General features: G+C 35.5%; 1 protein-coding gene across 1 annotated transcript in view; it reads right to left on the bottom strand.

Moving 5' to 3' along the window:
- The window catches only part of LOC123552655 (E3 ubiquitin-protein ligase rnf213-alpha-like), a 128,875-nt gene that overhangs the window by 65,772 nt on the left and 49,439 nt on the right, over positions 1–13,664 (bottom strand). The window contains exons 25-29 of the mRNA XM_053540034.1: positions 13,288–13,410; positions 9,270–9,390; positions 8,696–8,937; positions 1,197–1,413; positions 67–159 (exon numbers count right to left, since the gene is read on the bottom strand). Coding sequence (XP_053396009.1) covers positions 67–159; positions 1,197–1,413; positions 8,696–8,937; positions 9,270–9,390; positions 13,288–13,410 — 796 coding nt within the window. The remainder of the gene's footprint in view (positions 1–66; positions 160–1,196; positions 1,414–8,695; positions 8,938–9,269; positions 9,391–13,287; positions 13,411–13,664) is intronic.

Below are 13,664 nucleotides of genomic sequence, written 5' to 3' on the forward strand. Positions count from 1 at the left end.
GTCCAAAATGAATTTCTTGATATTAATCTGCAAAGACTTATCAGAAGTGTACATGGCATCAGTTACCTTTTGTTCTCTCATATAGTCCTGTGATGCAGTTAGTATGGCACTGGAAACTTCTATCAGACCTGGTATATCTGGTAACCTGTCCTCACGTATCTAACAAATACAAAACAATTGCCTCTCTGATGTTAAGTGTACATTCAACATGAAAAATCAGAAGTTGTCTACAAAGTTCTTTTCAAAATAAATAAACAACTTTATGAAAAATTCAAACACTTTCTTCCAATAGTCTTTGGCAATGCGGCTAAAACTAGAGCTTTTGCTGAAGGTGATGAATGTACCACCCCCCACCACCCCCCGCATGCACTGAAACAGTACATTGCAATCTGACGCACACGAAATTGCATAATTATGTGGACTGAATGTATTATAGACTCTATGTATATAGTATAGTAACAAAAAAACAAAGTCCCATAACCCTGCAGAATATTTATCTAAAAGAATGTAACATGGACCATGCACAAGTAAGGTTGGTACTGATCACTTGCATTCGTTTCATTAAATTGTGTGCATGGGATCGGGGGGGAGATTAGGCGCACACAAGATTGCATATGCAGACTGTATGTATATGTATATAGTACAGTAACAAAAAAACAAAGTCTCGAAACTCTTTTGCAAAATTTTTTTCTAAAAGAACCTAACATGCACCATGCACAACTAGGATTACTACTGATCACTTGTGGAAAGTTTCACTAAACTGTGTCAAGTGGGTGAGGAGAGTTGGTGTGCACAAAATTGTGTCTACGGACTGTATAGTAAGAAAAAAACAAAGTCCCGTAACTCTGCAAAAAAAAATTCTGAAAGAACCTAACATGCACCATGCATAACTAGGGTTACTACTGATCACTTGTGTGAAGTTTCATTAAATTGTGTCAAGGGGATAAGAAGAGTTGGTGTATACAAGATTGTGTTTACGGACAGACAACCTGAAACCAGTATTATAATCAGGTATCTTACTAAGGTAGCTTTGCAGCTTAGAATGTAAAAAATATAGAAACAAGGCATAAAACATAGTAATATTGTAAATAATTCTTTTCCAGACAATTGCAATTCTTTTGAAATTGAAGCCTTCAGGTTTTGTTGGTCCTTTTGAAGAATTTTGAAGTAACAGGACAGGCTGATAAACAACTTACGTATCTTTTGACCATCTGTCTGATATACAGATCTTCCACTTGTGTGTTGAGCTGACCGAAGTCCCACACTAGGGGTAGTAAACTTTGTGGTAGGGGTTGCACCCTGTACACTAGACGTCTCATTGGTACACGACCCAGTCTGTCTGTTGTCTCATCAGCATCCACGTGATACCCAAGTCCTGCCTGTTCTAACTTTTTGATAAGCTCTTCTGAGTGTCTGTAAGCAAAATGAGGAAGTAGACCTACGTGCCATTTACCTTGACATTGAAGACATACCTTTGGTACAATAAGTCAACATCATACATGTATAACTTATAAAAAGTTGGGTTTTTTTAAATTCCTCCTTGCAAAGACCTGTCATAATAATGCTTTGACTCTTCGTCTGACCTTGACTTTTGAGCTACGAGACATTTTACACATAAGATTTCTACAAACCTTTTAAAAAATCACTCCTTTCTAAAAAAGTTACTAACAGCACCAACTGATTTCCTACCACAGGGAACTTAATATGCTTAGTTTTATAACAAGTGGGTCATGATGACCCAGGATCGTTCACCTGAGTAATATGAGCTACATGTTTCAAATGTCAAACTGATGCTAAAATATAATAAAGTAGGTCAGTAGGTCAAATTCATGGTCACTGAAAGTCAGTGTTAAAATAGGTGTGCAAAACTGTACATGTGATCCAAATTTCAAGGCTGTATCTCAAGAAAAAAGAAAGTAGGTCAGTAGGTGAAGGTCATAGTCAAGTGACCCCTAATTACTTGGGGTCATCAGGTAATTACAAGGCAGTCTAAAACACAGCTATATCCCCCATCACTGTTATGGATAGTGGCTCAAATTTTTTACCTTGAGTTGTGACCTTGACCGTCAACCACCATGGCTGATTCATGGGTGCTGCACATCGTCTTGATGAGGTGATCATTTGATCCAAGTTTCATGATTATCCTTCATGGGGTTTAGGAGATACAGAGCAGACACGAAATGGAAGGCTCAAACATTTGACCTTCAGTTGTGACCTTGACCTTGAGCTGACATGGCTGACTCATGAGTTCTGCACATTGTCTTGATGAGGTGATCATTTGACCCAAGTTTCATGATTATCCTTCATAGGGTTTAGGAGATACAGAGCAGACACGAAATGGAAGGCTCAAACCTTTGACCATGAGTTGTGATCTTGACCTTGAGCTGACATGGTTGACTCATGGGTTCTGCACATCATCTTAATGAGGTGATAATTTGATCCAAGTTTCATGATTATCCTTTAAGGGGTTTAGGAGGTACAGTGCAGACACAAAATGGAAGGCTCAAACCTTTGACCCTGAGTTGTGACCTTGACCTTGAGCCGACATGGCTGACTCATGGGTTCTGCACATCATCTTGATAAGGTGATCATTTGATCCAAGTTTCATGATTATCCTTTAAGGGGTTTAGGAGGTACAATGCAGACACGAAATGAAATGCTCAAACATATGACCTTGAGTTGTGACCTTGACCTTGAGCTGACATGGCTGACTCATGGGTTCCGCACATTGTCTTGATAAGGTGATCATTTGATCCAAGTTTCATGGTTATCCTTCAAGGGGTTTAGGAGATACAGAGCAGACACGAAATGGAAGGCTCAAACATTTGACCTTCAGTTGTGACCTTGACCTTGAGCTGACATGGCTGATTCATGGGTTCTGCACATTGTCTTGATGAGGTGATCATTTGACTCAAGTTTCATGATTATCCTTTAAGGGGTTTAGGAGATACAGAGCGGACACGAAATGGAATGCTCAAATTTTTTACCTTGAGTTGTGACCTTGACCTTGAGTTGACATGGCTGACTCATAGGTTCTGCACATCATCTTGATGAGGTGATCATTTGACTCAAGTTTCATGATTATCCTTCAAGGGGCTTAGGAGATACAGAGCGGACACAAAATGGAAAGCTCAAACATTTGACCTTGAGTTGTGACCTTGACCTTGAGCCGACATGGCTGACTCATGGGTTCTGCACATCGTCTTGATGAGGTTATCATTTGACCCAAGTTTCATGAAAATCCTTCAAAGGGTTTAGGAGATACAGAGCGGATACAAAATTTTACAGAAGACAGAAGACGGAAGGACGGAAGAAGACCATTCCTATAACCCCACATCACTGGTGGCGGGGGATTAATAATTAAACAGTCTAGGAAATATGATCATATAATTTTTTAAGTATTTTTTCCTATATAACTCATATACAAGTGACCCCTGGGGCTGGACCTCTTTTCACCCCAGGGGCATAATTTGAACAATCTTGTTCGAGGACCACTAGGCAATGCTACATACCAAATATCAAAAGCCTAGACCTTGCAGTTTCAGGCAAGAAGATTTTTTAAAAACTTTCCTATACAAGTCTATGTAAAACTTGGGACCCCCTGGTTGGGGCCTCTTTTCACCCCAAGGTAATAATTTGAACAATCTTGGTAGAGGACCACAAGGCAATGCTACATACCAAATATCAAAGTCCTAGTTCTTGTGGTTTCAAATAATAAGATTTTTAAAGTTTTTTCCTATATAAGTCTATGTAAAACTTGAGACTCCAGTGCTCTTTTCAACTCAGGGGCATAATTTGAACAATCTTCAAAGAGGACCATTAGATGATGTCACATGCCATATATCAAGGTTCTATGCCTTGCGGTTTTGGACAAGAAGATTTTTTAAGTTTTTCCTTTCGGGTGCCATGGCAACCAGAGTTCTGTGTGAAATTCAATTCTTTGAACAATTTTGAAAGGCGGCCACCCAAGGATCAGTCCTGTAAAGTTTGGTGTAAATCTGCCCAGAGGTTTTGAAGAAGATTTCTTTAGAAATTGTTGACGGACGCACGACGCACGTCACACGACGGATGACAGATTCTTAAAACATATGATGACCTTTAGAGACTCCTGGTTCAATAATTTTGTAAGCTCTAACCTTGACGTTTGATCTAATGTTCTCAAAAGCAACATGGGTCACCTACTGACTACTGATAATCATCACATAAGGCCTGAAAGCCATAGGCCAAAGCATTCTCAAGTAATTGATCAGGTCCTATTTTCAAGTTCAAAATCACTGTGTCCTTGACCCTTGATATACTGACTCCAAACACGATTAGGGTCATCTCCCGGCCACAGGCAATCATCCTATGAATTTCACTGCCGTGAAAAATTTTTGAATGCTGGATATTTATCAAAAACAGTTTTCAGTTTCAGGGTTGCCAGCACTCTGGGTGAATAAAATTCCCTGACTTTTCCCTGACTAATTCATGTTTTTAACTGACCAAAACCGCCAAACATTTAAATGGCCTCCTGACCTCCCCTATAGCCGTCCAATCCTCCCATTATTTTTTTCGGCGACGCCGTCTAAATTCGTTTTCGTTACTTATGCCACGTGACTTCAGTTTGCAAATCAAACTACTTGATAACGCATTATAGATAATTTATCAAAATGGAAGATTTATGCAACACTCTGTCTGATTGGACGTGAGTGTCAATTTCTTTCACTCTGTTGATTGTGCTACGCTGAGTGAAATGTAGACAAAGCGTTTATCCTAAACGATGCTGTTCACAGTTTTAAAGCTAACTTTGGCTCAGTATATTTAGCAAGAATATTGATATATCTAAAAATGATAAGTAAGTTTAATAAATAAGATAAAAACCTGTTCAAATACTAACATATATCAAATTAAAGAAAGAGCTGAATACGGTCTGCGTATCACATGAATAAGGTTAAGATAAGAGTCTTTTATGTAGAGAAGTGCTTTTTAAAAGATTTTCCTTGTTACAATTGTCGTCTGTATATGAAAAGGTTTCTTGCTTTTTTGACTTATTCAGATTGCATGTAAAAAATGAGTACTTGTTTGCTTTGATATATTTGTTATAAATTATTTAACTGATTTATTATATATGAATATTTTTCTTTAGTATGGTATGCAAATATTGAACTCAGTTGAAATCTGTTTCAATATATATATGCTATATAATGACTGAATCTCATTACACTGAAATGAAGCTGCATACAGTTTATCTATGTGATATGACTACGGTCAAACTTTGCTTATGAAACAGAAATATTGAAATAATTACAATTGTATGTTTTGCTTGACCTTCACTTTTTTTATAGGTGTGACGTCATTGTCCAAAGATTCATGAATAGCGAATATGCATTTGTTAAAGCGGGATCAGTTGGCCTATTTTAGAAATAAATAAAAATAATAAATAAAAAAATCCTTTAATTGATTTTTTCTCATGTATTCTAATCAAACTTGATTTGTAGCACCTTTATTAGCCAACTTTGTTCAGCTGGGACATTTGACCCTATTTAGGGGCTGCTAGAGCTGAAACTAGAAATGCCTTTATACAGCGTCTCATGAACAGCTTGGTGGATCTTTGTCATACTTGGTCTGGAGCATCATTATAAGGTCCTCTTCCAAATTTATTTATATAGGAACTTGGGCCCTATTAGGGACCACTATAGCTAAAAGCAGATATGCCTTTCTTCGCATTAACCACTAAAATGTAATGGATTTTTTATCAAACTCAATGTGTAACAATATCGTAAGGTCTCCTGCTATTTTGTTACAAATGGGGATAGGGACCAATTTAGCTAAAAATATAAACACGTTTAATGACCTCTTCTCATGAACCGCTTCATGAATCTTCATCAAACTACTGCTGTAATTATTCGTCTAAGGATAAACGAAACAAAATTGCAACCTTAGAAACCTTTGCGAAAAATTGAAAGAGAACCATTTAAATTGTTAAAGTGCGGTGTTTAGTTTTGCAATTTGAGAAAGTTAGATGAAAGATGAATGTTAGATGAAAAATTCATAAACTTCTTTCTTTATTACAATTCGCCGACCATCATTTTTAAAGATATTTCTTGTTTCCAAATGTTTTGTATTTATTTTCCAATATCATACATGCCATATCTCCCGCCGGGAGACTTTTTCTCCCGTATTTTCAGTATATCTCCCGGTCTCCCGCCGGGACATGAAAACCTCCCGTAAAAAAATAAATTCAGAAAAAAAGTGCTCTGTCAAAAAATCGTATCTCGGACCCAATGTAGACCTTTAGAAAATACTTGAAATTCAATATCAAGTAGCCCGGAAATACACTTCAAACATAATTTTCATAGTTGTCTATAATCCCTAGCTTGTTTATCGAGAGATACACGCCTGAGGCATTAATTATCTTACCACCTACTGTCACCATCTGCAAACAATTAACCTTTGCCTTTAATCTTACCCGTAGGCAATTGTAAACATTGCATGCGAGATTTTAGACTGATTCAATAACATCAAAGCCACTGATCCGTAATTTTTTAAAACAATATATAAACCAGTCTTAAATTTACGTCATTTTACCGCCACCTGCCAAAGTGTACTTTCGTTTTCGCTAACCTTAATATTTATCGGGAAACACTCTTTTCTTGTATTTATCGAGCCATCAGAGGATGAGACAGGTTAGTGCTAACACCGAGTTTATGTTTCTCAATTTAAATACTTGCACAACATGCAAAAAGTCGACAACAACTTAACAAAATCGGCGAGTTAATGTCAGACTAATTAGAATTTCGGACAAACATGAATTCGGATAAGTGAATTTTATGAAATAAATTGCAATTCATATTGCCCGAACAATTAACTGTCATTCCTTTGTGATATTGTCATGTTGCAATAATTAACAGGAGAAGAATTCCCAGGTTAAATAATATAGTTGTAATCTAATATGGACAATCCAGCAAAAGAACGACTTTCATTTTTGTTTTAACAACTTCATTTATGAAAAGAAATGACTGCCCTTAAAAGACTGTTTTGACATGATATCTCCGCAATCTTTTGAGTATTGTTTGCTTAAACATGTCAAAAAAATCACTCTCCCCAGATGCAGAAGCATCAACAGATAAAGCAGAAACAAAGTTCCTGGTTCAATCTTTCATGGAATTCTGAATTTCCTTGGATTAAGTTAAGTGCTGTAAGTAATAATCATGCATTCTGTACACAACTGTTGGCTCCACTCATCGATTCAATGTAAAAAAAAACATGATGATTTTTTCATGAAAACGGCTACTTAGCGCGTAAAAAGTGAGCGAATAAAAGTCTCCCTTATTTTTACCCAAATCTCCCTTAAAAAAAGCCCTGCTGAGGCAAAACTCCCTTATTGACCGTCTGAAAATATGGCATGTATGCAATATATTAAACATAAACATCAAACACAATGATAATAAACATGGTTTTCTTTCTTGTATGACTGTTTGGTGGTCAAGTCAATGAAACATAATTGTGACTATTGGTCAGTGAAACCTAATTATTAAGAGATACATATCAAAAGCATCTTTGCAAGACATGTAACTATCAAAAATCTAACATCTTTTAAGGTACACTTTCCTCATGGTAAAAACAATAAAGTATGGTAAATAACAAGACCATTGGAACCCTGCTAGTATTAGCAAAATATCATTCTCAAAAATCCAAGATCTGTTATTATACAGTTTCCTAGAGGCAAAAACAATAAAACACCATGACTAATAGCAAGACCATTGGAATCATATTGACAAATCATCACTCTCAAAATCCAAGATCTCTTAATTTACAGTGTCCTAGTCACTGTGGCAAAAACAATAAAGCATCATGACTAATACTGTAGTAGCAAGACTATTGGATGTCTGTTTACTACTCATTATTGGTTAGTTGGTTAGTTTGTCATGCTAGTAGGGAAGTGCCTGAAATAGTAACTTGTTTATAATACATGCCATCAACAATGTACTTAGATGTGTATGTTATGATATTATTTTAACAAACAGAAAACACCTGGAGTACCTACAACAAAAAAGTGTATTAGAATAATGTTAGTTGTAGGCTCTCTTCATGTGTCACTTTCCTATAAAATAACAAAAAATGTTAGTTAGCTCTGGAGGCAAGGGTTGCAAAGCCTTTCAGTCTTCAAGCAAAATCAGTGTTTAAAGAAAAATAGGGGATTTAAACAAATTAAATGCATGTTACAGTATTACATCATTATACTTTGTTTTTAATTACTTAAATTTAATGCTTGAAGACTGCCATAGCCACAAAGTTTAAAATGATTAACTTCTTCGAGCTTTGAAATCATTTTTCCCTGACTTTTCCCTGACTTTCCAGGATTTTCATTTTTCACTGACCAAATTTTTAAATTCCCTGACAATTCCCTGACCTTGAAAAAGAAACCAATTTCCCTGACTTTTCAAGACTGCTTGCAACCCTGAGTTTCAGTTGAACAAAGGCAATAATTCTATGCAGATAAAATTAAGTGGAAACTGTTTTCAGTCTCAAGCCTTTTGACCTACTAACCCCAAAAATGATGGGGGTCATCTACTAACTACTGGCATTGAAGTCTGACTACTCTAGGAACAAGCATTCTCCAATTATTAATCAGAACCAATTGCTCTACCAACAGACGACCAACAATGAGGAAAACAATATACCCCTTCTTCTTCAAAGGTCCTAAATATCTTACTTTCTATATGGATTACAAGCAGCAACCATCTTCAGATTTTCACAAAGTTTCAGTTTCTTTCCTTCCATACTCTTGTCACACATAATTTCTTTTATAAGTCCAATAGCTTCTGTTGTGTTAGCCTCATCAAAGAACAACACTGTATACATATGATCTCCGTAAGTCTCTTTGTTCTTTTTAGCTATTTGTTCAGCATCTCTCACTTTCTTTATAATGTCTCTATTTGTTGTACCACCATGGACCTTAGTTAGAAATATGAAATATTTGAGTGCAAGTCTTAGGTCACAAGACAATGAGGTCATTCAAGGGACATAACTATTAAATATGATTTACATATTCAATCATTAATCTTTTCTTTGAGAAATCATTTTTTAAAGTTTTAATTTATGGAAATGTTTATAGGAAAACTAGTTTTAGACAGAGAACTTCTGACTTTAAAGGTATCAAACATTCTTTATATATGAACTAACTGCAGCATTCACACTGTTTAAGAGATCATACAGTGATAAATATGTCCCTTGCACCTAAATAGTAAATCACCTGTATCCCTTATTTGCTTGCAAACAATTTATACCTTCATTAGTATCATATTGGTCATTTCAACTCCTGGTGGCTGTTGTAAAGAACACATGAACTTGACTAGTCTTGTTTTACCACATCCTGTCTCTCCCATGATTATAACTGGTATATCACACCTGAAAAATACACTAGGTTTCAAAAAAAGAGGTATGTACAATATGACATCAGTATCCTTACCTAAACTTACATGTATCAGTCTAGTCTTTTTCTTTTTCAAGTTCACTGTAACCTTGAATTTTGTCCCAATAAACCTAAAGGAAAAAGGGCTATTGACTAACTATACGTAAATATCCAATAAGAAGGTCTAACAACTCATTGGCCCAATTATTCTGTAGTTAATATCGGAAACCAAATAGTCTACAGGTTGACCAACCAACCTAGATGTGTAGAAAAATATTAATTGAGCAAGGTACCATATCGGAAAGATTTCAATTATGAAAGCATAGCAGTAATTTCATATAAATGTCTATATTGAAAGTTAAGTTTTTGAAATAATCAGAGCCTTTCACAGCACAGAATGCAACCAAGCAAAATATTAGTGGACTGGGTTTGATTGAGTCTGTTCAACAGAGGCAGTGCAATGTGCAAAACCCCTCATTTTCCCTAGAAAGGGGAGACTTTTTACAGCTACAAAACAGCACATAAAGACTGGTGTTGTGATGGTTAATAAGTTTTACAAGAATTTTGTTTGGAAGCATAAAATACAACCAAGCAAAATAATAGTGATTATTTTCGAATGAAAATAAATCCGAAGTTATTTAGGCCAGGAATTATCTGGGTTTTTTTCTCGTTGATATTTTTAGATAAATGCTAATTTTAGACGACTTGTCATTATAATGTATGTCATTTGGAATGCTTCGGTTACAACAGCAAACCTATCTCTGACATCACATTATCATTCGCAAACATGTCAGATGAAACAGACACAAAATTTTTAATTTTAAATCTGAATTCATCTTGAGAAATTAAACTACCAGGCCATGTTAAAGGCTTTTGCAGGAAGGCTGGACATCCTGCTAATCTAAAGGGGCAACGTACTGACAAGTCGAATGTTCCAGATTCGGAGGAAATTACAGGTAATAACACACAATGGACGAAAAATCATGTCGGCTCCGTGAAGCCAACATAATGCTTTCTATCACTGGTTTAAAGAAATAATTCAGGCTTACAAATATAGACGAAAATGGAAATGAAAGTGTAGGGTGTGGTGTGTCTATTATAATTTCTCAGCTGGTTACATTACGATTTATAATTCACAGATGATATCGCAGTCAGGCATAATTCGAAACAGAAATATTTATAAGGGAGAACATGTTAATATAGGGTTTAATTCAGGTCAGACTTTATACATGCTATAATAAAGCAAACATTAAGATACATGTAGAATTTTAAATGGGTTGAATTTACACGTAATTTAACCAAAAGACTTGAATCTTCGATGTGAAAAAGTGCGTGGAGATATTTACCCTGACACCAGTTTCAGTACGTAATGGCAGCATCGAAGTTTACTATAGGCAGTACGCTGAGCATATATAATGGTATGTCATATGTAACATTACTGCCACCAATAACATTAATACTGCCTTTAGGGCTAACTGCATTACAGCGGATAGCATGCAGTTCCAGGAAAGAAAAACTTAAATGTTACAGTTATTGATTGCATAATCCTGTCAGTTCTTAATCAGAGTCATCATAATAACAGACTGTAACTTAATCAGTGTCATCAAAAGATCGTCGCGTGATCAAAGCGGACTTAATCAACACGTGTCCTGCTCCAGGGCATGGAACTGATTAGGAATAAACAATGTGACACCGGGGACTGTTTATTGTGTAAAATTCAACAACTTATAGACAAAAAAAAACAAGTTTTTTGGGGGGATTATTTTTATTTGTTCCTGTATTTTTATCTTTCCGGGACATTTCAAGACTGTCCGGGACACCAGGACGAGTATGTAATTTCCGGGACAATCCCGGACAATCCGGGACGTATCACATGTATGGGTATATGTAACATTACTGCCACCAATAACATTAATACTGCCTTTAGGGCTAACTGCATTACAGCGTATAGCAATTCCAGGAAAGAAAAACTTAAATGTACATCCAAAAAATGTCAAGCAATGCAATTTTTTATGCTTTATTGTCAACATAAACTCATTAATTTAGATATATCAGAAAGGTAATTGTTACAAAGACATTTTACATGTACCACTTCGAACCAGGACAGCCAATTTGGGGAGGCTACATTGCAGACTGACAGGTCTTTTTGATAGGTACATTTGCAACCAGGATCTCTAGATTGAAGTAATATAGCCAAGGCATCAATTAATGTTTTTGTTTTACATGAGAACCTACTATAATTTAATTTCAATCAGAAGATGCAGTTGTACTTTTATATGCCTTTACTTTCGGTTTTGGTTTACATTTTTACAGATCTGCATTTAGCAAGGGCCTGCATAAAGATTCTGACAGCCGGGGATCAATTTCACAGGGTATCATGGAAAAATGGTATTCTTCTTTTTTGTTAAATAAATATTCTAGCAAATACTTTGCCAGGTCGTTGGTCTTACTTAGGTGGAATATTCTTTGATCTGGTGAATTTACTGGAGTACATTTCAAAATTTAGTTATTTCTGTGAGCACTGGGTTTTGCCCACAAGCTGTTGCTATGCTTGGTATCTCCTATGTGTCTCTTTGGCATTGTAAATTTCCTTTCGATAGGACCGAATATTGATATAGTGTTTGCAGAAAAATGCTAGTGTCTGTGTCGTATTGTATGGAAGAAATATTGGTAAATTATTGTACATGTATTGTACATGGCAGAAATATTGCTAGTCCATATTGCGCACAGCTGAAATATTGCTAAATTATTTACGTGTATTTTACACGTAGTCCGTATTGTGCACAGCTGAAATATTGCTAAATTATTTACGTGTTTTGTACACCGCAAAAATATTGCTGGTCCGTATTGTGCACAGCTGAAATACTGCTAAATTATTTACGTGTATTGTACACGGCAGAAATATTGCTAATCCGTATTGTGCACGGCAGAAATATAGCTAATTTATTATACATGTATTCTACACGGCAGAATATTGCTAGTCCGTATTTTGCAAGGCAGAAATATTGCTAAATTAGTGTACTTTTATTGTATTGCTATCCCATATTGTATGGCAGAAATATTGCTAAATTATTGTAGTATTAGTACTTGTTTTGTATTGCTGGTCCATACTGTATGGCAGAAATGGGTGTGAAATTATGGTACGTATATTGTTCATGACAAAGATTGCAGTGGTATAGTGCACGGCAGAAATATAGCTATTGTCCGGATAGATATATATAGCGCTCCAGAAATTTGCGTTAAGTTTATTCAAGTGTGCAGGCATGATTGGTTGTTAGAATTTTCATTACATTGTCTTTCCTGGGTCATTTCATGTGACAAAATTCAGGCTTACATTTAGATAGAAAGATGCGGCCACAAATTATCCAAACTTGTTAAATTGATAAATTCGCATAAATTGAAGTGATACTGAATCACCAATTTGTAAATGAAATATTTGTCAGCATTTGAGAAATTAAAAGTAAGTGTACCACATACTTCAATATACCTGCAGTGTTTACAAGTTTTCACTGAGCTCTAAATTTGGCCCGAGTTTGACCTTAACTCCCTTAAAGGCTTATAATGCCTTTCTTTATAATTTGACTGCCATGTGTTTGTTATGAACATGAAAGATATTAATTTCTTAATTAATAGTTGTTTTCTGTCAAATGTTTGAATATTGGTTAACAAAGAAGAAAGTTTAATTGAATCCATTGTAATTTATTACCTCCCTTTATGGCTCTAACCGTATATTAAGTTCATAAGCAGTCTTTTCTTACCATGCAATTATGCATTACATTTAATGGGACAGCTGTTTCATTTGATTTTAACATAAAATTTAAAGCCTTACTGAACATTAACCTCGAACAGCTATGAACTTTATTCAATTTTCTGCTATTTATTTATCAACTTACCTGAACCTCATGTAGATGGCCATTATCTTCTTCACGTTGTCTGTGGTCAACTCGTATGTATCATCTGGATCATGAGGCAACTCAATGCCCATGACATTGCATAACTTCATGATTTTCTGATCTCTGCCAAATACAGAAACAAAACCTTCCAATATATACCCAAGGCTATAAAATATACTCAACAGACACATTTCATATAACTTTCCTAATAAAGACATTACAGACAAACACTTAACTGAACACAATTGACCATAGTACAAAAACAACTGCCTCCAAAACCATTCATTTCAAAGTAACCACTATTCAAATCAATTCAAACTACATCTATTTTTGAAAATTCTCTTCAGTCACATAATTATTAATTCTTGAAGGTAAGA

The sequence above is a fragment of the Mercenaria mercenaria genome, chromosome 4 (assembly GCF_021730395.1).
Source record: "Mercenaria mercenaria strain notata chromosome 4, MADL_Memer_1, whole genome shotgun sequence".
NCBI lineage: Eukaryota > Metazoa > Mollusca > Bivalvia > Venerida > Veneridae > Mercenaria > Mercenaria mercenaria.